Source organism: Anas platyrhynchos, chromosome 6 (assembly GCF_047663525.1).
Source record: "Anas platyrhynchos isolate ZD024472 breed Pekin duck chromosome 6, IASCAAS_PekinDuck_T2T, whole genome shotgun sequence".
In the NCBI taxonomy this organism is placed as follows: domain Eukaryota; kingdom Metazoa; phylum Chordata; class Aves; order Anseriformes; family Anatidae; genus Anas; species Anas platyrhynchos.
The window spans coordinates 6,748,441-6,774,015 of NC_092592.1; the positions used below are offsets into that span (position 1 = coordinate 6,748,441).

General features: G+C 47.2%; 1 protein-coding gene across 7 annotated transcripts in view; it reads left to right on the forward strand.

Annotated features, from left to right (window-relative positions):
• Positions 1-25,575, forward strand: part of MICU1 (mitochondrial calcium uptake 1) — an 80,747-nt gene that overhangs the window by 49,710 nt on the left and 5,462 nt on the right. For 6 of the 7 annotated variants that reach the window (XM_038181198.2, XM_027460227.3, XM_027460231.3 and 3 more), the window contains 4 exons: positions 1,067-1,181; positions 10,754-10,836; positions 14,682-14,879; positions 23,548-23,685. In XM_038181198.2, the coding sequence (XP_038037126.1) occupies positions 1,067-1,181; positions 10,754-10,836; positions 14,682-14,879; positions 23,548-23,685 (534 nt within the window). Of the gene's footprint in view, positions 1-127; positions 953-1,066; positions 1,182-10,753; positions 10,837-14,681; positions 14,880-23,547; positions 23,686-25,575 lie in introns of those variants that run through there. The other variant, XM_027460234.3, reaches the window with a different exon arrangement.

Here is a 25,575-nt window from a genome sequence, read left to right on the forward strand (position 1 = left end):
TCCTGCTCTTGGCAAGTCTAACTGTTCGACTTGATGTTGTGTTTTGCCTGCTTGTTTTACTGTTGGTTAACCAGTTTTCTTTCCTTTGTCTTGTATATGATGGGATCTCCGCTAGACAGAGGTAATGGTGGGGGACAGTTGTGTAGCTGGACCCTCGTGTGGTGCTGTTTGTTGGTGGTTTTTCCTCGAGCCGTTCCTAAATTCAGCCTGCTTTGACCGTGCTTCTGTGCCTGCATGATCTGGTTCCTATGAAATAACCTCATCCACGCGTGTTCTTTATATTTATTTGGTTTTCCTCTCTGTGTGTGTGTGTGTGTGTGCCTCCTCCTGCCTTGTTCTTAAAATGGGTCACCAGTGTGGAATTCAGCTCCTAACAGTTTCACGGATCCTTTTCAGTCTTTGAAGCTTCAGCGGATCAAAGAGACTTGGACTTTTAGCTTAGCAAGGGAGGGGAGGTGATCAAACACATGCGATTTTTTCTATTAAACTTCAAGGCATTGGAAGTGAAGTGGGAGCAAGAGAGGAAGTTTAGGTATGGTTTTGGTCCTGGTCCTCCTTAGTGAGCTTGCGAAGCACACTCCTGAGTTGGATCCTTCTCATCACTACGTATATCCAGTAACTTTAATCGTACTTTATACTCATGTGAAAAAATTCCTTCTTGGCTACTCCCAAAAAGTGCAACTAAAGCTAAAATGCTATTAGTGAAATCTAATCGTTTCCTTTTTGGCTCCTATATTATAAAAACATGACTTTTATAGCTCTATATTCTCTCAGATCCAGACAACATGAAGCCAAATTGACTTAGTTTATCTGTATTTCAGCTAAATTTAGCCAATTGTTGTGCAATTCCTCATCCCTGATTTGAGATAGGGAAGCACTGACCTTTGCAGGCTGTTTCTGACAGATTTGAAGGCTGGAAAAGGTCCACTGAATATCAATGGGGACAGTAGGGGTGTGTGTATGTGGAATGGCTTGGTGGTGAGGATAAGAAGAAAGCCTTCAGATTCTGTGTTTAATTGATTGCTTTATTTTCTCCCTTTGGGGTTCGGCTTGGACGAACAAACAGAAGTTGTCCCAGGAGCGAGAGAAGTTTGCTGATGAAGACAGCATCTTTTATGCACTCGGAGAATGCGGGCTCATTTCTTTTTCTGACTACATTTTCCTCACGACAGTCCTGTCCAGTAAGTAGCTTTTCCCTCTGCAGTCGCTGCTTTTCAGTTTTGAAGGCTTCCCAGCAATGAGCTTTCTGATGTATTCTGTGTGCCTTTCCCTAGAAGGGATTGTTGATTGCTTGAAACTTGAGCTGAGTAAACAATTGCTATTGCTACTTCATCTATTTTCGAGTTAGCTTCGAGTAGTTCGGAAAGATAAGCTTATCTGCGATTTCCAAAGGAGTATTTCTTTTTAAAAAACGTGGCTTTTTGGAATGAGTCATTGAACCTGCTGTTCAAAACTGTAAACAGAGTGATGTTCTTTGGTTAACTATGTGATGTTCTCGTGTTTGAGTGAATGTTGCCTTCCAGCTCTTCACTGCTTGTTGCAAAGCTGTGCAAGCTCTTCTCCAGCTGCATTTGGTAAGCTCACGCTCATGCCTGATGTAATCCAATGAGGAGAGAAGTTAAGCAGTTTACATTTCCACAAGGCTCATCAGATGCCTTCTGTCTTCACACGGCTGTGCTTGACTTGCGTTTGTGATATTTCGGTGATCTGCTAATCTGTCCCAGCAAAGCCTCTTCTCTGGAAGTGCTGGGACTTCAGTTTGGTTTGTTGGCAAGAAACGATGAAACTGAAGCCCTCAGTAACGTGGAGTGGCATTTCTGGCCTTTCTTCAGGGGGAAGGCAAACAGCCATCCTGGTAGATTGCCTCAGACGATGCTGTATCATCAACAGGAAAATCTACAAATCCGTTCTTTTCCAGCCCTGCTAGAAGGAAACGTGCCGCTTGTCAAATGAACCAAGACAGTTTATTTTCAGACTTCCAAAAAAGAAATATATATATATATATATATAAACTCTATACAAGAGAAGTTTGGCCCTCTAATTGTGTGTGATGGCCTGATTAAAAACCAAATCCGGGCTCTTGACATTTTACTCAAAGTCCCCACTGCTGCCTGCTTTGTGCTGTTCAGGGGGGTCAGGCGGGAGGTTCACGATGTTTTGTAGAAACAGCAGGTGTTTTATGGTGGTTTGTTTTGTTCTTTTCCCCTGTGTTCCTGCCTGCTGTGACACATGAAGGAGGCAGCTCTTTACTGAACACGTTGCTCTGGAGGCTCTGTTACAGGGGAGAAGCCAGCTTCAAGGTCTTGTTTGTTGTCAAACTGACCTGGCGAGGGGAGGCTTGTATGTGACCTTCATGTCGCAAAAACAAACACGGATAGATAACACTTGTTGGAGCCAAGGATTTTTTTTTATTTTTTTTTTACCTTCTGACTCTCAGAACTGGCTCAAGATTTTTGCCATTCTGTTCTTCCCTTAGTCTGGACCGTGCCAGAATTATCTAAGGTATCTTCACGTTTATAGCAAGGGCTTTTAATCTGAGTCTCTGCAGACAGCCTCAAATCTTTCATATCACATTACCGAATGTGGCTTAGAAAACATCGATGCCCTTGGCTTTTTTAGGCTGTACCAGTTGTTGCGAACAAGCTGCTAATCAAGTATGCACGATGCAAAATGAACTGCATGTGCTGCCACAGACAATAAAAATAGATAACTCCTTCTTGCTTTGGTTTAACGTCTTTGTAAGAATAAAACAAACTACCAGCCTGCATTAGAGTAGCAGCCAATCTTATACTGGAGTATTTGGCAGGCAGGATGTGTTTTTGTTTATTCTCAGATTTTTAAGCATGGCCACAATTAGTGGGGAGCCAGACTAATGAGAGGAGACAGAATCGGTGAGTTTGTGCTTTGAAGAGTGACGTGTAAGGTGGGCAAGGTAGGAGATTTCAAGACAGGGGAAAATAAGATGTTCCAGGACTGCCTTTTAGGTATTTGGGGTGGTTTGTCCTTTGAGAGCCACGCTGGATCACGCTGGATGTCTCTGGAGCTACTGTTCACACTCAGTTCCCCCGAGTAAGACTCACTTTCATTTTTAAAGCACTTGCTTTTTTAAAATAAACTAAACCTGGCCCTGTTGTAAAGGTAGGAAGCTCACTGTTGTGCCACCCTGCCTGTTTCATTAGCCTGGAGTAATGATTGCCTTGCAGGAATCCAGTAGGTCTTGGTTATTCTTCCAGGAAATAAATAAAATAGAATGAAGAAGAGCGTGTCTTAAACCTGCCAGGTCAAGATCATTTTTCTTAATGTTTGAGTCACCTAAAGAGCACTGAGAATGTTTCTGGACAAGAGAGGGCTGTAGATTACATGACACAGTTAAAAGTCCCAAAATATTGAAAAAGGAAGAGGGCTTACTGAGCAGTAAGGTCATCAGAAAGGGAGTATGAGCTTGGGTCTGTGCGGAGAGAGGGAGAGGTGCTCTTCTGCCGTGCTCAGCAGTGATCAGTTGTGGTCTGGCCTGGCTTATTGAGCTCAGCACTGATCAGTGATGATCCCCTTTGAAAACACAACACCTGAGGAAGGGAAAGGGCTGTGTCTCGTTATGCTCCTCAGGGAGGTGATGCCAAGTGAGCGCCGAGATGGCTCATGTCCATCCTGTGCTCCCTGTCCCCATCTCCTTATCCTTACCAAAAGTGCTGCCGGGCTTTAATAGAGCTTTCCCAGAGCATTTAAATTTATTTTCCTTTATCTTTGTAGCTGCAGTTGAAGCTCATTTGGGTTATTTTCCGTGAAATGTAGGCTTGAGTGCCAGCTATCAGGGAAGGAAAGCAGGTGAGGGCTGAAGACTTCTCCTGCACGTTGCTTGCCGAGGTCTGTTTGCGTGTTGCACAGAAGATGAAGTCTGTCACCACGTCCTATTTAGAAGTCATTTCTCACTCCAGCACTGTCTGTTCTCCTCAGTTGCTGTGCTTCTGTGACAATGTATTTTTAAAAAGCTAATAAAAATACCATTCAGAAGGACAGCCTTCCGTTCAAGGCAAATAGAGCTGGAATGGCCTCGAGGAGGCCACAGCGCTTCTGTGGCTTCTGCTGCTCCCCGTGATTTGGGGCAGAAGTAGGCAGATGAGCAAAATGCAGGTGGGTTTCACCTCATTCCTGCAAGTGCTAGAGGAAAGCAAGGGAAACCAAAGGAAAACCAAAGAGGTTTTTGCTTTTGGGCTTGCAGGACAGCTGGAGGAAGGGGAGGGAGCTCTTCCATCACCAGCGACCGCAATTGCAGAGCGAGCGCAGCCCGTTGTGCAGGCGTGCTAATGCCTGCTTGATTAACGGGCACTGAAAGGAGCTGGGCATTAGAAGAATAGGTTGGTCTTGTTTCTGTAATTGGACTGTCACTGTGTCTGGATTTACTCCGCGCGGAAGGAGGTTTAAATAACGTGGGCTCACGCCAGAGGAATTACTCTTTTGCCAGCACTCTTGGAGCTGCCCCGCAGCTCCTTCCCTGTGCCCTGCAGGCTCTCTCCAGAGCACGGCACGCCAGCCAGTGGCATTTCTGATTTCCCTGCTCTGTGTCCCTGGCTGTGACCCAAATTCCCAGCACCACTGCAGGTAATGGCCTGTGAGAAGCCTCTTGCGTGGGACAGATTGACTTCCCTTTGTTTTTTCCCATTTAGAAAACAAACTGCAAACCATTTCACTCTGGAAGTGATTTCCCGACTGCATCGTGAGCATTCTCTGGGTCTCTGCTCAAAAGTGAGCCCTGTGATCTTACTGATGGTGTTTTAATCCTGCAGAGCAGCACCAACTTTCAAGCCCTTCGATCTCCTTATACGCACATACCCAGGTGTGTCTCATCCATGGTGCGTGGTGCAGGGATGGCTTCCATGCTGTGCGGGGTCTGTAAGTCATATCTGAGCAGCACAGAGCCCCTCTCCCAAGGGATGGCCCAAGGGTGTTTGTTAGGAACACAAATCTGGCTGCTCCGTGTCAGACCAAGGGCTCTCTGGTGCAGCACCCCAGTTCTGGCAGGGGCTGGTAGCTGTGCTGAAGGACAGCAGTGCAGAACCAAGGCAGATCGCTCCCAGCTGGCAGCCCAGCATCTTCCCAAGCAGAGCTTGACCTCTCTGCTTTGAAAAACTTGTCTTAAAACTGGACAGCAAAATATGGTTGTAACACCTGTTAATGGTTTACTGTGCGTCTGAGGCTTTAATGAGGTCTCAGCTGGCATTTTGGGAGGTAATTAGCGCAGGGGAAGGAACTGGGATGGTCTTGGACAAGACTGAACAGAAGATCTCTTGATTTATTCTATAGATCAGGAAATAAAGCCGTTTTCTGTTGCCTGTGGCAGTATCTCAGAACCCGCAGAGGTTTGGGATGTCCTCTTCCCCCGGGGGCTCCCTGCAGAGGGTGGCTTTAAACGGCCTTTGTGTGGAGCTGTGATTTCCACAGCTGGTTTCCAGATTCGTATTACAGAGGAGCAGTTAAAGAGAATCTTGATATCCAGCCATGTTCTGTCAGCCCTGTGGTAAGTGATGAAAAGCTCCTGAAAGGTAAGCCCTGTGCTCTAGCCTAGGTGCTGTCAGATTCTCTTAAATCTCAGACTGAGGTGCACATCTGTTGTTGACATTAGAGCTGAAATGCAAAATTTTATGGTGCAGTAGGCTCCTCGGTTCATAAGCTAGCAAGTAAAAAAGTGAAGTGGCAATATATTTATTTTCCTTTAATGGAATATTAAAAATGGCTAAAAATGGGGTCAGCTGGGGCATGGCTCCGAGGCAGTTTCTGTATCTGGAGGCAGCACGTGCTTCGGGTACTTTCCAAAAGGATGGATCATAGCAGGTGCTCGTGCTTCTGGTGGGTCTTTTGGCTGTTTCTTTTGGCTGATCCATGCGTTTCAGTACAAAACTAGAGCTTAGGATAGCTGAGAGGTACAGTCCTAAATACCTAACCCCTTCCTCTTGTGGGCTCCTCATCCCATGAGCCCTGCACTGAAGGAACTTGGTGTCAGCACAGGGAAGGTGGCAGGGTGGCTGTATGCAGCTGGGTAGCTGGGTCTCCGGGCTGGGGGATGATTGCTTTAGTTCTGTATGGCATTTCCACTACTGTATTAACATACAAAATTAAGATAAAATAATTGGGTTGGTGGGACTCGAGTTCCTTTTCAGAAGTAGGGGAGTAATTCAGGAGGAAAATGTCTGGAAGATGAGGACATTCTGTTCTTTCTCCATATGTGTTGCAGCAGGGACTCAGACACCTATATTTTATGGATAGTTGCTTCCCCATAAGGCTGCTGCCCCATTCTCAAAAAATATTACACCATTTGGAGATCATTATGTGAAACTGTATCATCGAGTTTTTCCCTGCTACCAGTGCAATCCTGCGCTGTGAACTAGCTGCTGCTGGCTACAGTCTTGTCAGGGTGAGCTTTTCCCTGACCCTGATTCTTTTCTTCAGACAAAAATGTTCCAATTCCAACACCTACAGAAAAGTTTCTTGGCTAAAAGACTGCTGTGCAGAGTCAGACAGAACAGTGGCCCTGCTGATTCATGTAACTTGAGAGAAAGAAATTCTGATTAATCTTTGGAGGAAAAAGGTAAGATCTTTTTAATGTGGCCTGAAAATTTATGATAGCTGCAAGGCTTGAGCAGCCACCTCTGCAGATGATTTCCCTCTGCTTTAGGAGGACTGTGTTAATTTCGGATTGATTGTAGACTTAGATGTACTATGAAGCTGAAGAAAATCCCTTTTTTTTTTTTTTTTTTTTTTAACGTATGGATAGAAGGACAAGAAGAGTATTTAATTTTAATGACTGATATTTCCCCAAGTGTTTCTCCAGTTGCAATCTCGATCTCTCTTTTCACACTGGACTTGCTGGCGGAGTTGCTGGGCTTCAGGGTGGATGCTGATGTCCTGAGCTGCTTTGCATTGAAGTTCCCACCAAAAGACAAGATATTCCAGAAGAGTATGGAATTATCCTGGAGCTTTGCTTCCTCTAAGCAGCATCACCGATAAAACCTCCTGCCTGGACAAATAACTTTTCCAAATACAGCTGAAGGAAATAGTGCTTGTTCAGGTGGCTGTTGGGGTGAGGATGCTCCAGTCCTTAACGCTACCCATTCAGTACCTGCAGGAAAGCATTCACGCAGAAATCACTGTTCCTAAAACTTTAACTGTGGTCCTACTCGTTACTAATTTATGATTGTAACTGCTTATTAATTTATAATTAGAGCGGCTGGATGAGGATCCGCTTTAAAAGCATCTCTCTCTTCTCAACACTCTGTTCATCAAGCCTTTGCAGGGAGTCATCTCAAAGAAAACCACAATGCTGCTGCTTCTAGCAGAGCTCTGCCATTTGTTTCCTCATCAGCGTGCATGGATTAATCCACATTAACGAGCATAAATGACTACAGTTCGCTAAGGGCTTGCGAGTGCTTGGAGATTGATCTTGCCTGCACCAACTTGCAGCTTGCTGAGCTTGTGAGCACAAAAGGGTGCTCCAAATAATTTCCTGACGTTTGGTACCTCCCAGGCAGATGCTGTAGGATCAGGGGGCTGTAACCGGGTGCTGCTGAGCTCTTGGGGCTTCGTACTGATGGTCTGGATAGGTGTTGGTCTTCTCCTCGATGCTACTGCGTGTGCCTTCTGGTTTCCACCTCACGTTTTTGCTTCAAAATGCTTTCTTTGAACAAACAGTTCCAGCAGGTTTTAACCGGTGAGCCAGTTTTAAATGTTAAAACGTTCATGTGAGCAGGTAGTACTCTGTTGTATCCTACCGAACACGTAAAGGCTGGAAAGGAAGCTGGAGAAGAAAATGCAGTTGTCCTGCCCAGCTGCCCGAGGGAAATCAGTTGTAATAAAAGCCCGTGGTTCTTAGTAATGTCAAAAAGGCTCGTGAGGAGATTCTTTGCAAAATCAAGAGCTGGAAATTCAGTGCGGCACCTGGGACAAGCCAGAAATCCTTTTTTCCCCGATAAAGACAGCTATTAGGCTGTATTAAAAGCAAACAGCCCTCTAAATGCTTTCGGTGAGTATTCCACGAGGAACGCTGCGTTCATTTTGAGCAATCCTAATTAAGGAGACGTTGGGGAAATTTAGAGATGCTGCAATAGAGAACATTGGGGGACGGAATAAAAGAAGCTGAAGGTAGCCAGGCAAACGGAGAGCAGCTGGTTTTATGGTCTACAGGCTTCTGCAAGCTCTAAGTGGAAGAGGAAGCCAAGTGCAAGTCGCGAAGGCTGACGTAACCACGAGTGATGGGACACGGGGTGAAAGGGCTGGGGTGAGCTCCTCTCAGGACAACTCTTCCCCAATAAATAAATCTTGATCAGAGCTATCCTGCCCAAGAGGAGAGGCAGGAAACGGTCTCGCTCGGGGCCAATAAATTTTGGCTGCCCGGAGACCAGGGACGTGCGTCTTGATGGACGCGTCTCCGTGAGCCGCAGGCGGGTGAGCTCATGGTCGGCGCTGCCCTCTGCCTTCCCTGATTCACAGCTGGGGGGTGGGAGAGTTGTTACAAGTCATTGGTGTGAGGTGCACAGATCAGAGGACAAGACGGTCCGTCTCGCTTGTTCAAGGGATGAAGTCATCAGATTTACCAATTCGGAGACTTTCCTGTCCTTAGAAAATAATGGCCTGCAGGATTTTGGTGCAGAACTGTCCGTTTGAATTTGGCGAGCGATGTCGTCCTCGGGGCTCCTGATAAACTGCTCTGAAAATGCCTTTAGAGAAGGGAAAGGAGGGGAATGGCCTTTGTGAGGGGTAATTGAAGAACACTTTTCTCTGCTCACCCCGTGTCTGCATGAATGGGACACGGCATCTTGTTTGGCAATCTCAGCACACACATCGTGTCCTGGCAGAGGAGATGGGAGGAAGAGAGACCTGCAAAGTATTTTCTAGCATCTCGTAACTGGATTAGGTTTGTGTATTCCCCTATTTCCTTACACAGCAAATGACTTCCAGTGCAGCACTAGATTTTGGGGCTAATGAGGAGAAATTGCGCACAGGCTTTCACGCAGTACCTGCAATTAGAGGGAACGAAATTGGATGCATTATTTAAACATTAAGAGGGGCGGGTGGAAGGTGCTTAACCTTGTTGCTCTTCGAGGAAATGGGGAATTTGTGTGAATCCTTTCATTAGACGGCATTTTTGGAGAGAACGTGAAGTTGGCTTGTGTTAGGGATGAGAAGTCCACGAGGTCTCCCCACTCTGGCACGTGGGACAGATCAGGCATCACTTCTGCTCCAGGACAGTGCAGGAAAGGGGAAATAACACGCAACATGCTGCTGGTGATGGCTGTGGATGTAGGAGACATCTCATGTTTTGGTGTTTGGAGTTTGGAGCCCAAGCAATGGCACGTAACAGGAGGAAACTGGAGATCCTGAGCTGATCACTGCAGGGCTGTACGTGCTGCCCTGATCCAGTGGTGAGTGACAGGTCGTTCCTGCAATCAAGTTTTATGGGGTTATGCGTCTTGGTAAGGTTCAAAGTGATTGGAAAGCCAATCTCATTAACGTGCTTGCTAAATCTTCTGGCCATAAGGTGTTCCAGTTTATTATGCCAAGGGGAAAACAACAGAAAAATCTTCTGGCCTTAAATTCAAGCTGTAACTTAGGTACAAAAGCCAGTTCAGGTAATTCCCTATTCATTTCTTTGAGTGATTCTTCTTTCCTGCCCCCATCCCTGTCTGAGAGAGGTCCTAACACAAAGGTGGCTGCAGAAAATCTTCTCACTTAGCATTTCAAGAGAAGTTTAAGTTGATGGAAACCAATGAGGCTAATGGGGGATGAGTCTCTCTGCACCATGCTGCCAGATTTTTTGGGGGGAAGAACCACACTGAGAGCAAAAAAGAGTTTCAGTTGATCATTTTGGATAACCTGAGCACTCCTTACAGCCTGGAAGATTCCCTGGAAACCCCAGCAAGCACCATAATTCACGTAGGCGGCATGGATTTCAAAGTAGCAGAGCAAAATAAGTTCTCTTTTACCAGCTGAATTTGGGGAAAAAAAAACACTGTGGCACTGTGGTGTGGCTTGAAATGTTGAGGAGTTACAGAGCCTGAAATGGAAATGCACTGCTGGTCCTGGGGTGTTGCTGCAGTGGGTGGCTCTGAAGCAAACTTGTCTGCGTGATGCATCGGCACGGCTCTGCCTAAACAAACCCAAACGGCGTAGGCTAAATGTCATAAATATAAGGTCCTGAGCTGTCTCGTTTGGGTTTCAGCTGGTGATCTCCAGCTTGTGCGTTGTCTCGGTTTTATAACTGGACTGAGACAGGGTTGGCAATGATTTGTTTAAATTTGCAGTGACAAGAGCTGAATCGGAAAGAAGTGCCCAAAGTCCAGGGCTGCTCCTCGCCACCGGCTGCTTCACAAAGCACAGAGAGCGCTCTGCAGGCACCAGAGGGACATCAGCTGGCCAAATTTGTATTACACCACATCCAAAAGGCTTCAGCTCTCGCTTTGGAGTCACTTTCTGTTGATTTCTCATTAGAAATACGAGGTGGTGTCTCACATTCTTGCTTTCTCCATCTGTAAATGGAATAAATTTTGTTCAACAAATATCTCCTTCTCCCTCAACGTCCTCTTCTAGACCTTTGGTGAAGGCAGCACGAGGACGTTTGTAGTACTTGTGGAACATTGAGGACATTTGTAGTACTTGTGGAAAATTGCTTTTGGATACAGTCGTTCTGAACTTGTAACCCCTGCCCCCTTTTGTGCCTTTATTTTCTTTAACTGGTCTTTGTTATCGCGTGTTTTCAATGCAGCTCCCCAGAGGAATTTTGAAATCGCCTTCAAGATGTTTGACCTGAACGGTGACGGCGAAGTGGACATGGAAGAGTTCGAGCAGGCGAGTTGAACGGTGGGGTGGCGACTTTGTGCTGCAACACCTTGGCTGTGTCTGCAGCACTTCTCTGACTGTGCTGTACATTTCTGCTGGCTGCTGGCTTTTCCTCCCGTGCTCTGCTGCTGTGCCTTGGTTTCTGCTTTTTTTTGTTAGTCATTTCACAACGTACTTTTTCATTCAGCCAGGAAAACTGTAAGTACAAATCCTGAGATTTTCTCCCAGAGGTATCTTTACAAGGAGTCACCTCTGAAGTAGACAAAGAATAAGAATTTAGCCATTTATTTTAATGTGATCCAAAAACATGTATTTATTGAGAGGATGTCCCCATGAGTTATTTTCTCCTGCTTCATGCAGTTTGCTTAGCAGAGAGCATTCAGGCTGACTTTTTAAGGAGCTTCGTCTGCGTGTCTGATGTAAGTGAGCCCCTCACGTAAGATGTGATTTGTGATACTGCTCTGCTGAGAATTTATCAAAGACTTGAGCTGTCAGTGGGGAATAAAGCGGTGTCTCCAGCTGTAACACATCTCAGCTTTCCCATCACCAGTACTTTTAATAATGAGTGGCCACCTCTGTTATCTCCTGATCTACCAAATATTCATGGGGTCCCTGATGCTTTTCTGACCCCACGTATCGTGGAGCTGTGTGTTTAACGGGTGAGAGGAAGCTGTTGCTTCAGGGTGAAGGAAAAGAGGACTCCATGGTCAGAAAAAATAACCTGCCCTTGCTTTTTTATGCCGGAGGACGTGTGTGTTGCAGTTTGGAGACAGCGGAAAGCTGTTTGGTAGTATCTGAGAACAAAGCAGCCCCGAATGATGTAGTTACAGATTCGTACTCAGGCTGATTGAATGACTGCTTAACTTCAGGAGAGTCTGTGAGAGGTCACGCGTGGGGCATTTGCTCTAAATGGAAAGAACCAGTGGCAAAGCAGCTCTGGGAGATTTACCACCGCCGCTTCCAATCTTCTGCTGTCATCCTCCCTAAATTAGTTTGGGTTTGGTGCTCTTAGTTTGCTCTGGAGCTGTGTAACGGAGCTGATTAACTGCACGTCCTTAGATACAAACTTCAGACCGTGATAACACTGGCGTGTGCTTATCTCCAGCGTGGTATACCTTGAAGCAATCACTGGTGTTATAAATCTAGGAGCTGGTTCTGTTTTCCACTGAGTGCGGATTCGAATACCCAGCCATGCCCAGGGCACGGTGCTACTTAGCGCTGCCTCCCTCAATGCAGATTTAGCTTGGAAAACAGGAAACCAAGTTCTCGGAGTCAAAAATACTGCTCTTCCTTCTATATTTGCCAAGTACGTGAATATAGTACTACACCACAGGCATCTCGTATTTAACTGTTCAAGATGTGTTTTACGGTAGTTATCAGTGGCCTAAAGAGAAAGCAGTTGTGCAGATAAATGAGCTGAAGGAAAATGGGAAATTAGCTGCCTACTGAAATTGCAGCGAAGGCCAAGGAATTAACGCAGGTGTCATGCTTGGCTGCTTTAATACCGATCTGAAGAAAGGATGCATATTTTGGAAGCGCTAAGAGGACGAAAGCACAAAATAGATTTAAGTAATCTCAAATCATCTGGTAGGCAGCAGGAAGTTATCCGTGCATTAAGTCCCACAAAAATCCTCAGGAAGGGGACCATATTTTTGTTAAGCTCGTTGGATGTGTCACTGCATCTATAGAAAGGAATAAAATTACCTTTTAGCATCGGAATGTATTGAAGACTGATCTTGCAGAGCTTTTGAGTCAGCGGATGAAGGGACTGCTTCGGGAAGTGAGAAGAACCTGACAACATTGAAGCCAGGAAAAGTGTTGGAGACCACTTTTGACCCAAATGGTTAGTTGAAGCAAATTGCCACCATCTGCTCCTTGCAGATAGCAGCATAACTGATTGCTGCACTTTGCAAACAAAATTCAGGTAAACACATAGCTTCACTGGCAGGCACATGGATTTCGTTTTTGTGTAAGCACAGACACAATCATTTGTAAAAGAAATATTTCCTCACTCCTTATGGAGATGCCTCGGGACATTTTAAGGATGGCAGGGTTTGAAAACTTGTCCCATAAACATTGTAGCTGGCAGGGACAGGCAGAATTGCCATTTCCTAGGGAATACGTCACTAGAAGCGACGTCAGGTTAAAAGGGCAGTGCCTTTTTGTGGAAAAGGGAAAGAAAAGATTGGGCTCGAGCATCCTACCATCACTGCTGGCTGTGGGCACGTGGGAATGAATTTCATACTCCGTTTTCACACATCGTCTTTGGAGAGAGCCAGCAGCAGGTCTCTCTTCTCATTAACATCTGCAGACCTTGAGTGTTCATCAAGGAAAAAAAAATCACTTGTGGTAATGGAGCTAATATGCGAGTGAGAGGCTTTAACTACCCACCAGGAAGATATTAATTTCTTGTGCCTCGCTGAAGAGCCTCGGATTTTTTCCTGCTGATGCATAGACACAGCGCATAGCGCTAAATAGTTTGGTGCCTGCATCAGGATCGTCTTTAGCTTCTCATCCTTCAGGATGTAAACCAGAAATTGTTAGTTTACGCTCCTATTTTTAATTAAAATGCTGGATGGAAAGCAGTTAACTCACAGGCAGTGTTATCATTTCTCTACAAACCATTGCTTTTAACTATTTTCCTTGATTTTTTCCCCCTGTCTGGTCCAAAGGACGAAAGAGATCAGACGCTTAAGCTGAAATGCATTTACAACTAAAGACGACAGCAAAGCATCTGTGCAGAGCCGTACGATCGATGAGCTGTGGGGGAGGACAGCACTGGCAGGACTGGAGAACAACTTGTGGCGGCTGCCTGCCTTGCTGGGTATTAGGAGAATTCCCGAAAATAGGTACCAGCCAAATGGGTTTGGCTCCGCTGCCCACAGATGGACGTCCAGACTGTCTGGGGCTTCTTACGGATGGGGAGAGAAAGAGAGAGAGCCACGGGGCTGCCTGGCCCGGGGTGCCCTGTAAATAACAGCCGGGGGGAGATGCTCTATTGAACCGTCTGCAGCGGGGTAAACATTTGCTTCTGCAGAAGCAGGGGCAGGTTTCCAAGCTGGTCATAAACCGCATCCCTTCAGGCAGCTGATAAATATTTGCCTGAAACGTGCGTGCGGAGCTCACGGTTCAAGCGGAGCACAAAGCAAAAGAAGGAGCTGCTGTTTCCAGGGCTGCTGCGAACCAGAGGACAAGATCGTGTGCTGCCTTCTAGAAGGCACGGCATGCTGCCGAGAGCTTGAGAGGAAGAGTTTTTTAACTGGTAAACCTTGCGCCTCTCCTCTGCAGTCTCCATCCCTTTTTAAACACAGGGCTGTGCACGATGTTCATGCACTCACTCTTCTCTGCAGCTGCTCCCCCATCCCTGCTCATGACTTCTCACTTTCTGGGTGTTTTATTCAGCTTCTAGACCACGGAACTTGACCAGGACACACACACGGATGGTTTGCTGGGATTCCCAGGGCAGAGGGTTTTGTAAGATGCCGCTGTTATGGTGCCTGACCTCACACTTGGCCATGTTTGTGCAAATATCCGTCTGCTGATAACCCAGATGCGTTGTGGGGTGTGTTCTGCCGGGGGGTTGTTTGGGCTGATGCTGTCCGAGGAGCCCTTTGCTCTGCTTTGGGCAGCCCCTGCCCAAAGCTCGGGTGATAGAGGAGCTTACAGTCGTGGCAGAGAACATCAGGCAGCAAGAAGGGGTGCCCTTGGGTAGAAAAACCCCGATTTTGTGCATGGGGCAAAGGAAATGCGATGTGAGCTAGCTGGAGCTAGTGCCAGCTAACCAGGATACTTGGTTAAAAGAAGTCCAATCCAAGTGAATTTGGTACTAACATCCTCCCTCTTAATTTTTTTAGGTCCAGAGCATCATTCGCTCCCAAACCAGCATGGGCATGCGCCACAGAGACCGGTCGACCACTGGGAACACCCTGAAGACCGGCTTCAACTCTGCGCTGACCACCTACTTCTTCGGGGCAGATCTGAAGGGGAAGCTCACCATCTCCCACTTCCTGGAATTCCAGCGCAAGCTGCAACACGACATCCTCAAACTGGAGGTTTGACTTACTTTTGTGTACAGGGAGAGGGCAGCGCTGCATGTCCGTGCTGAATTTGTGAGGAGCGTGGTGCTCCCCAGGAACACCTCCAGCTCTCTGCAGTGGCGGAGAGCTTTTTGGAGCTCTTGTGGAGCTGCAGCAGCAGGAGGCAGGTCCTGGTGTGTGTCCTCCATGTGGGGCTTGCCTAGGCTTGGTAAGTGGTGATTGAGACCAGGAGTTATAACTTTCACAAAACTCTTTCCCCGTTTGCTTCACTGGTGTGAACATTTCTGCTGTGTAAGCATTCAATAAGAAATGTCCATCTATTCTGACTCTTCTGCCTTGAATTGAACTGAATGTCCCCTTTTTAATGTGCATCACCATGAGTTAACAGCAGCACCCAGTCTCCTCCTTGTAGTTGCATAGCCTGACTTCAAGCACCAAGCTTCAAAATTTGGTTTTAAATAATGTGAGTGCGAGAATAGCAATGGGGATTCCTTGGGGTCTGTCTTGGCCCCCAGGTGGAACTGACTTGGTTTAATGCAACGCACTTCTCCGGAGCAGGTTCAAGCTGGTTTGGGTAAAGCCAGGTTTTTCTTTGTGTCAGAAGTGAGGATTTTATGCTCCCAGCCAGAACGTGGTTAAGGCAGCATTCGGAGGTCACTAAGGCTTCTGCCTGGTGTGTGAATGCCCACGTGCTCAGTGCTCAGGCTGTGGGATCCTGCTAATGAACGGCGTTTTATTAAGTTGCCGTCAAGGCAGCCACTGTGAACCCAACCTGAATTTATTCCCTCTTCTGTTTGGAGTTTTATAAAGTAAGGAACTGACTGAAGGACTAGGCTTTTTGTGGGGGTAATTGTCCAGTTAGCTGAGTCCATTTAACTGCTCGTTAACGCTGGCGGTGTGCTGCGTGTCTGCAGCGGAATGGGCTGCTGGAGGAGAATGTTCTTTATGGGCTGGAAAGTGTCAGTTCCTCGCAGCTCCTCGACGAATGGAAAATGGATGAAATACTTTTTAAGGTTAAGAAACCTAAGGTGAAACTTGAACTCAACAGGAAGAAAAATAGAGATTTTGTCCTTACTGTTCTGCTTTGGCTTCCCACTGCCACTTTCTCTCCAGGGCCAGGCGACGAGCAGGCACTCAAGGATTATTTCTAACTGTGCTGGAGTCGTGTGCCCCCTCCACGGGTTCCCATATATCTCATTAGGAAGCAATGGGTTTTTAGCTTCTTGGTACTTGTTCTTCTTTTCCTTCTGCACCAGTTCAGTTCTCATTTAGTTCTTAGTGACTTCAGCCAATTGTCCATCTTCCTGGTGAACATTTAGCTGCCTTTCTAAGATGCTATTTGTTAATTTGGGGTAGCACAAGATAAGATGTGGGAAGTTAATGTCCTAAAAGCATTGTTACTGAATTCACGAGGGCACCCTTGAACACAGCACCATGCTGTGCTTAGCATTTTTGATGCTCATTTGAACTGCAAAATTGAGCTGTGAAAAGGGAACAGTTTTGTTCTGCCAAACTTGTCTCTTTTCCCTGAGTTCATGGCATTAAGGCACCTGATTTTGCTGTTCGTAGTTCTCATTGATTTAGACAACAGACCTATTTCTGTCCTCAGCGTTACGTAACGCAGCCGCTCTCCTCTTGTGCTTTTCTCTCTTCTGACATTGTCTCCCACCTTCCCTCCCTGCTTTGCATGTGATGTTTTTGTTCACATTAAGTGGCTTTTCACACGAGTGCCTAGCGGGTTCGTGCCGTTCCTTTTCCAAGGAGGGCTCTAATGAACTCAGCCCCTTAAAAACACGGTAAGTCGGAGAGGGGATGTTCCTCAAGTATTTACCCTGATCTGTGCAAATCAGAAGAGGTGGTGTTAGGAGATAACTGTGCTGCAGAGCAACAGGTAGCTCTCAGGTACGTTTTAAGTACCACTTTCCTCGTACTGGTCTCGGTTATTTTTTCTGCTTCCCAAAATATTAGTGCGTATTTCTGAAGATTGAGCAGAAACTTTCTCAGAGTGATTAGATGAGGCAAAGCCACGAGCATTTCAGTGTCCCAGAAGTGCTGCCAGCATGGTTAAGTAACCGTGGCCACTGCCTCCTTCCCTGTTGCTTCACTTGATGAAGACGTAGCAATCGGCTCGGCTGCGCAAGGAAAGGATGAGCAAAGTAACCACAGCCGGAGGGAGAAGAGAAGCTTTTAACGGCTTGTTGCCACTTCTTGTGGTTTGGCTGCCTCGGTGATTTCCCTCCTATCTCGCTGCTTCCTTATTGTCTTCCAGACCAGAAATTGCATGCGAAGTGCGTCTGCTTCCTCCAGGAGAGAGTTGCTAACCGGTGCCAACCCTGCTGTTGATGAGTGCCGTAGGAAATAATACTTTTAGGAAGCTGTAGCACGAGCAGACTGGGAGTCCTTGCTGCGCTGTGAGTTGCTGTGGGTTAGCTAGGGCTGCGTATTGGGAACCAACCCAGCCAGTGGGACAGGCTCCCAGCAAAGTCCTCGGCGTTTTCTCTTTGCTTTCCCAGACAGGTAACCCAAAATGTCCTAATGGCAGTGATTTCATCTCCGTGCTGAGTTTTGGGCTATTTCCCCAGATCTCTCTTTGCCAGCAGTGAGGTTGGGTGCCTGTGGTGTAAAACCTCAGCCAAGGTTTTCATTTCCAAAGGGCCTGCAGAGTGATTTCTAGAGCATGTTGTTTCCCTGGAGGTTACTCGGGGAGGGCGTTTGTACTCAGCCCTACACCTCGTGTTTGTTCTCAACCCTACACGTCGTGGCTCTGGGCTGATGCCACAGCTGGAGGCAAGGTTGTGCAGCACGGCTTTTCCCCTGGAAAGGGCTGTTTTCACAAGGAGTGCTGATACCACTGCTGCTTGGCTTGTTTGCTTTTTTTTTTTATCAAGAAGGGGGGATGGATGGTGTCAGCCTGTTCCGTCTGCTCATTTCTCATTAGAAACCCTAGGTCCTTTTGGATTTCAGCCCTGTCTTAACCAGTATTCTGGCTTCAAAAGGCATTTCTACAGCTTCACAACCTGATTTTAGTCCAATAACTTGGCCCAAAGTGCCTTCCTCTTCTGAATCCCTGCGCTGGGTAGTTGGTAGCTGAGTCCTGTACTAATTAACAAAAACTACCATGCAGCCTACTTAAGATGTGGGTTAGATGTGGGTTTTTGTTATCTACCACTAAGCCCTTTATTGCTTGTTCTGCTGTTAAACGTGAGGCAAGGGAAGTTGGGGTGACTGTGTGTGCTTTGGGACATTGCTCAAATGCCCGGGGACAGCTTGGCCATCTCCTCCTTTGGGGTGGCTGGTGGTCCCAGCAGCTGTCACGATGCCTGGTGACAAAATGTTTGTGCCCCCCTGGCTGTGCAGTGCTGCTTTGTGGCTTGCACATGCACCAGGTGACTGAAACGTGCCTGATGCAGCAGCTCTACGGGGGAAGCTGCTTGAGGATTTTATTAGGATTTCTATTTATTGCATTGTTAGTGCCAGGAGAGGGCTTTGCTCTGTAACAAAGCTGTTTTATGAAGGGTGCATAAATCCGCTCCTGCCGGGCAGCACGAGGAGCCCTCCTCTGGTGCAGGCAGCAGAGCACTTCGGCGGAGCCTGAAAATTAAACCCCCGGAGGGGTCAGGAGTCTGCCTTCAGCATCATCCTTCTGCTGTCTGAGCAAACGCTTTGGTCACCTTACTCGGGAAGAGCAGCGGGTTTATTTTCTCGTGGCAAATTGAGCGCCAAGGCCAAGCAGAAGCAGCATAAATCTCAGCAGCAGTAAGAGGGGTCTGTTTTAATAACACTGTGCCAGTTCCGCAGGTTTGTAGTCGTGTTTTCAGGCTGTTTGGCTTGGCTGCGTGCGGCTGGCCAGTGGGTCTTGCTGCAGGGAGGGCGGGAGCTCCTGGTGTTGGGATCTTTGCTTTCTTCTTGTTCAGCAGGCATGCAGGGTGGAGAAGCTTCTCCATTCCTCACATCTGGGTACCAGGAATGTTATCAAGGGCAGAGAGCAGCAGGAGCTGGGGCTCATTCCCTTCCCCTTTCCAGGCAGTCAGGAGAAGGCTTCCTTCCAGTTCATCCAACATGCCCTTTCCTGGGGTTTTACAGATTCCTCTCCTTTACATTTTCTTCATTTCATTCCCTCACTGCTCAAAATTTCAAACTGCAGCTCCTTCCAGAGCTGGCGAGGAGTTACTTTGATTCATGAGGATGAAGTTAAGGTACGACCGTCTTTACCTAACCTTTTATAATTGCTCATTAAAACGTAACAAGTTGCTGGTGGCTAGAATTATTTTTTTCCCCCTTGCAGGCAGTGGTGCCATGCCAAGGCCAATGAAATGTCAAAAGCATCTTTCAGCCACCTGGTCTGCAGGGATTTCAGTGCTGCTGATGGATGTAAATTTTTAACTTTGCTACTACATATTCACTTTAAGCTGCTCGTGGAGAGCGGAGGGAAAGGGAAAATGGAAAGCATTCAAAAATCGGATTTTGTTTTTGTGGAAACAGCTCCCGTCTCCCCCATGCACATATATGTGTGTGGATTTATAAAGGAGGAAGATGCTGGGAGCACTGGGAGCATTTCTCCTGACCCAGTCCAGCTGCACAACCTACACTCGAGTCCAGGGAGCTGCAGCCCCACAGCTTCCTTCCAAATCCCTTTTTTTGGGGAGGGACAGATGAGGTTGCTGGGTTTTAGGAAGATAAACAGTGCTTTCTTTTTTTTTTTTTTTTTCCCTGTCATATTTGTATATGCAACTTGACAAGAGAGCCTGGCAGCCTGCTTCTTCAGAACAGCAAACAGGCCCAGTGCTGCAGCAGTTTGCAGATAAATAATGTATTACAGCCTGTCACATAAAGCTTTGAGCAACTACTACTTTAAAGGGTCATACATTGTGAATCTGAATATTACCCTACAAATCACCGTCCAGATCCTTTTGACTCCTTATTACACGCACAGCACCGCCTTCAAAGCAGGTCACCTTTTTCAAGCACCCTTAATACTGGCAGGATTAGTATCAGCAATATTTCTGTTCTGGGTGTTTGTTTAACCAGCATAAATCGACTCAAAAATCATCCCTCAGTGCTCTTTTCTCCATCCAAAAGCCCTTGTAGATTATTTTTTTTCCTTTGTGAATGGGAAATAAGAAGTGGCACACATACATTTCTTTTATAGGTGCTTGTATTGAGAGTTTGGGGAATTTATGGATTGTTTTTTTTCAGTTGAAGCCTTCCTAGAACTTTAGGGACACGGCGCTGTCCGTGCAGCCCAGCAGTTAGTATTCCTCTCGCAGGGTAAGTCAGTGCATTATATTCAAGTCCCACCCCACAAACCCCACTGATTTCTCCCTTTTAATGCTATTGCTTCTGATGAACGTGTAGAGGAGGAGAATCAGCCGAAACAAGAAACCTGCCCTGAGGTGTCTGGCACCAAAATCTGACCCAGCGAGCACTGGGGAGGAAACCGATGGCCCTGCTTAAGAAGTTTTTTCTTGATTTTTTTAATAAAGACGCTTCTCACAGTGCTGCCTCTGAATCGGTTCAGGCTGGGTGCTTCTCAGAGGCTGGCGTTTGATTTCCCGCAGGAGCAGGTAGATGGGGCTGGTCAAAATAAATAGTGAGGGCTGGAAGCGGGGGGATCGTGGGCCTGTCGTTTGATGGTGGATCCTTGTACTGCCTTTCTGTGAGAAGCCCTGCAATTAAGGGCCTGTGGAAGCAGAGAAAAGAGTCGCTTTTGATTTGCCTTCTGCTCTCCTCATTTGAAACCTTCCCTCCATGTGCTGAAGCAGAAGTCGCTAGGCACATTTATTCCGACAGAAAGCCGAGTTAGAAGCTCGTAGTTTGAGATGTGTAACGAGTTTCTCTGCGAGAATCGTGGATGTGTTTTTTCCTGCATGATTTTTTGGAGGAAGAGGGGGTGTTGAAAACACTTCTCAGATTTAGCTTAGTCATTTTAATGATTGCAGAGGGTGCCCTAAGGTGTGGTAACGATGCACCAGGCTCGGGAAGCTGCTTCAGGCTGGCCTTGGGAGCTCCTGGGGCTCGGGGCTGTGCCCCTTTCCCCTGCCCTCCCACCCTTCTGGGAGCACGCTGGGTTTCCCCACGCCTCACAGCAGCGTTAATGAATATCAAAACATTTTATTACGGGTTGCAGCCCTGCGGGTGTGCGCATGCAGAATCTGCTGCTGGCACCAAGTGGCAGTGGCTGGGAGCTCAGCTCACCCGAGAGCAGCGTTTGGTGTGGTCCTGACACAATAACCAACCCTCCAGAGCGAATAAATCCCTCCTGAGCCTCAGTTTGTAACTCAAAATGTGTTGTTAGTCATGAGCATGTGTGCCCTTGGGCAGAGCAGGAGCTTCCTGCTGGTGTCCCAGTGCTTGGAGCTGCCCCAGCGCTGGCTTTGGCTGTGCTTTTCCTGTCTTTAGATGGATGGAAGGGAAAAAGGCCATCAGGGAACTTGTTTGGTGGTAATAGATCTCGGCATGCTCTGTCCTGCATCATGTCCTCGTGGGTTTTCTTTTCCTCCAAGTGATGGGAGAAGGTGAGCGGTGTTCAGCAGTCCAGCAGACACTGGAGAAAGGCAGGAGAAAACAAAGCGAGCACATCTGCTTCCAGGCAGGTGGCTGGGGAACGGGCTGTTCCAGGGGAGTGTTTGGTTTTAGAAGTGAAAATCAGGCTTTTCTCACAAGTCATTTGAAGCCAAAAAACTACCTTTTTGCTTCTCGCCAGAATTTTTCTTTAAACGATCTCCTCTGCTCATCCCTCCCGTAATTAATTTCCGCACCTCCAACACCAGCTGCTGGCAAGCTTTGAATTTCCTTTACCCACTGCTTGGTGACTCGCTTTTTCTCAGCTCAGCGGTGATTATATTCGAGGTCGGAGCCTGGCTGTTGACCGGTGGTGCAGCTCAGCTGCTGCCATCCCGTCCCCTTCCTCGGCTGTGGAGCACTGCTGCGTTCCTGCTCGTACACGAGCGCAGCGCCTGCCTGCCAGCTATTGACTTCAGGCACCTGGGAGTGCTTCGGTTAAATGCTGGAGACATTCATTTAAAGTAAGATAAACGTTTTCAGGCTTTTGCATTTAACGTGAATAATCTTTGGGTGGTGTTTGACTCGTTCATGCACACCGAGCCCATAGGGCAGGGGAACGGGTTGGTTTGTTAACCAGGGCTCAGCGTTGTCTTGTGCTTTAAAGAAATTTCAGTAAGTTATTTTTTTACATCTTAAAGACCAGAAACAAGATAAATGTAAAGCAATCTCCCAGCTGTGTGATAATCAATCAATAAATGAAGCTCTTTCATCTCCTGCAGTGGGTCTGCTGTGAGAGAGGCTCTCCCTGCAGGATGGGTTTTTGCTGATTTTTTGATTTTTGGTTGCTGATGGCAACTCAAACACCAGGAGGCAGAGGGGAACACTGAACCCCATAGATTATTTTAAATCAACGTCGTAAAAGTGGAGCAGTGGCCAAACGCAGAAGGTGCACGTTTGGCTGACCTCTGCCCAGCCTCTCATCGTGTGAGGGGTGGTGGAAACGCCCCCAGCAGCACCTGCTGTGCCAAAACTTGGGGTATTTGAAGGCTGCTGGTAGAAAGGTGCTGGTTCGTGTCTTTTAGGTTGAAATTAGGAGTGTTGTAGAACTTAGTGCTGGTTTTGAAACAGTGCAGACAGTTTTTATGCCTCTTGGTTATTGTAAAATTTCTTCATAAGCGTGGCAGAGCCAGCTGCCTCTCCTTAGTAAGGAGGATCACACGATTTCCCTCCAGATCAGCTTTTTCTTTTCCCCAGCACGCGAGAAGGGCAGAGGCCAGCGTTTTGTGGTCTGAGTAAATGCCAAGGCCTGCGTCAGACAGCAGGCTAACGAACCATCTTCCTCCCAAATCCTGCTTGGGCCACTCAAACAGAAGTCCCTGAGGTCAGGCAGATCCTCCTGGCTGGAAACAGCTCTCATACATCGTCCTAAATCCTGGCTCCGTGGGCCAGGATGCACAAACCCGTGCATGTGAGACCCGCGTGTCTTTGGGGTTAGTGGTGGAATTAAGTGCAAATCAGGCAGAAATGGCCAGCGTATCCAGCAACCTCGTGTCAAATCAGCAGTGCTCTCGAGCTGAATGGGTTGCTCTGGAGGAGCTGGAAAACTAATTGTGGTGTTGAGTGGCATCCTCAGGCTTGTCAGCAGCAGAGAAAAGCTGCAACGTGCCTTAAGTTTTAGTGTTTTTTTTTTCTTTGTCCTGGTTTGTTTGCTACCAGCCCCCTCTGTAAGCAATCATCACACTTCTACCTGCACGCTTAGCTTAGTGCTGCACAGCTCTTTGAGCAAGCAGGAAAAAGTTGCTGCAACAGCCCGGTTGTTTGGGTTTTGTTCCAATGTCCAAGCTGGAAGCTCGCATGAAGAGCACCTTAGTATTTTCTTCTTGTTTTCCACCCCTTTTGGAGACCTGCAGGCACCAGCTAAGTTTCAGGTTCAAATAGTCAGCCTGATTTTTCAAGTCCAGCTCTACAGCCCAGCAAGACAAAACTAGGAGTAGATGCAAAAAAATTTCAAGAAGTTGTCCCAGGAAATAAAATGTTGACACACTGATGGAAACAGTCCCGGTGGAAGCAAATATTCAAACGTATTAGGATTTCTTCTACAAGCAGCGTTTTCTGTGATGCTCATTTTTTGTTACCAAACCTTTTTAACGCCCATTTCCTTTTCTTTTCCCCCTTCCAGTTTGAGAGGCACGACCCGGTGGACGGGCGGATCACGGAGCGGCAGTTCGGCAGCATGCTGCTGGCCTACAGCGGGGTGCAGTCGAAGAAGCTCACCGTCATGCTGAAGCAGCTCAAGAAGCACTTCCAAGACGGAGAGGTCAGTGGTGGTAGCAAATCTGCGAAGCTTTTTTTTTGGGGGGGAGGAGACAGCCACCCCGCACCGTGCCGAGAGACAAGCTGGTGGTCAGGCTCCGTGGGTAGGCTTGTAGGAGAAATGACACCGATGGTGTCAGACTGCGTGGGGTTGAATGATGCTTCGTGGCAGAGAGGGACAGAAACCCCAAAGATTTGGGGTTTGCCATGAACAGGGCTGAGTGCAGGAAATTACTTCTCCAAGCAGCAGGTTGATGTGCAAGGATCTCTCCCTCTGCAGCAAGCAATCCGTCTTGGAGGGAGAAGCACCCGCGCCTTTTGGAGCAGTGTGGGGAGCCGTGCTGACTTCGCAGGTGATAAATCTGATGCAGGAGGTGGGAGTGCGCTGCTTGGTGTCCTGATGAGGGTTTGGGCTTGTCCCTGTTGAAATGGATGCTGTAATTTTCAAAGCTTATGTTTACAGTCTGGGTCTGGAGCCAGAATAAACGCTGAAGAAGTGTCCCTAGTTACTGGCTCGACCTTGGTTTAATTAGATGCTGTGACTGGGCAGTTTATTACTTAGTTTATGAACTTAGGTGAAAAATGATTTGAATTTCCCATGATTTAGAGAGGAATAAGGCTGCAGATTCTGTACCGGTTAAATTAGTGAGAGACCTTGACTAAAATCTCTGTGCTAAAAGGCCGTGCTTTTATCAGGTAAGGCAAGCACGGGGTGCTGAGGTACTTCAGGATGTTGCTTTGGTGAAGATGGATTGTTCTTTTATTGTTTGGGTTGTAAACATACAGTTAACCAAAATGAGAATGGAGGGAAGGTCTTTGCTATGTTTTGGGTTGGTCTGACTGTTTTAGAGCCACTTGATTATGGGACAGAAGTGTTGGGGTCTAGTCCTTTTTTATCCCTTTTCGGGGCTATAAATAAATTTGTCCTAAACTCCTGCGATGTTCAGGACTCCTCAGTTCACACAAAGCTGCACCAGTGACCTTTTTCTCCTGTTTTCCTGCTGGGGCTGCAGAGGAGTACTTGGGCACGCTGAAACAGCGGGACACATGCGCTGAAAGGTCTCTGACAGCCCCTGAGGGCAGCTCCTTGTCACCCGTTGGTTGCAGGGACTTTTCCTGATGACAGTGCTCCAGTACGTGGCCAGGTGAAAACCTCCTCTGGTTTATCTGAGGATTTAGCTGGAGGAGTTCTGATTGAATGTGGAAGCCATAAATCAAGATAAATCAAGATCCTCTGCCACAAGCGAGTTTTCTCCTCTCAAAAATTAATATTTATCAAAGGCTTTTACATAACACTGGTCAGAAACGTTGAGTTTTTGGCCTCTGTGAGCTCCGGGAAAGCTCAGGGAGCGCTCGGATCCAGATGGTGCTGCTGAGAGCTGCGGTTGTCGCCGTTCCTTCGGGGCTGAACACACAGCATCAAACGGGTTTTGATCTCTCCCTGCACAGCACAGAAGCTCAGCACTTTTGGACATCCCCAGAGTGCTGATTTCAAGCAGAACCTCGTCAGCAGGATCGGTATTTTGGAAGCGTCTCATTTGTCCTAACACCCCGGGGAGGCCCAAGCTCAGGTGCCTTCGTGGTGCATTGTTTCACAGCAAATGCTGCAGGCGAGGCCAAAAAGCATCTAGTGGAAAACTGGAAGAAATTGCCTGTCGATGCTGGGAAATCGCCCTTCCCAAGCTCTTTGACCATCGGTGTTTCCGAGGCTGCAGTTTTGAGTCTGTTGACTCGATTTTTGAGCAAGACACTGCAGGTTTTTTCTCCTACACCTCTGTTCCCCTTGAGTTTTAGCAGGAATTAGTTGATTTCTCAGGGAAAAGTGCTTGGCAGCTTGGCAGCTGTGATGCCTGTGTGACAGCAAACATCAGCTCTACTGCTACATTCACAGACT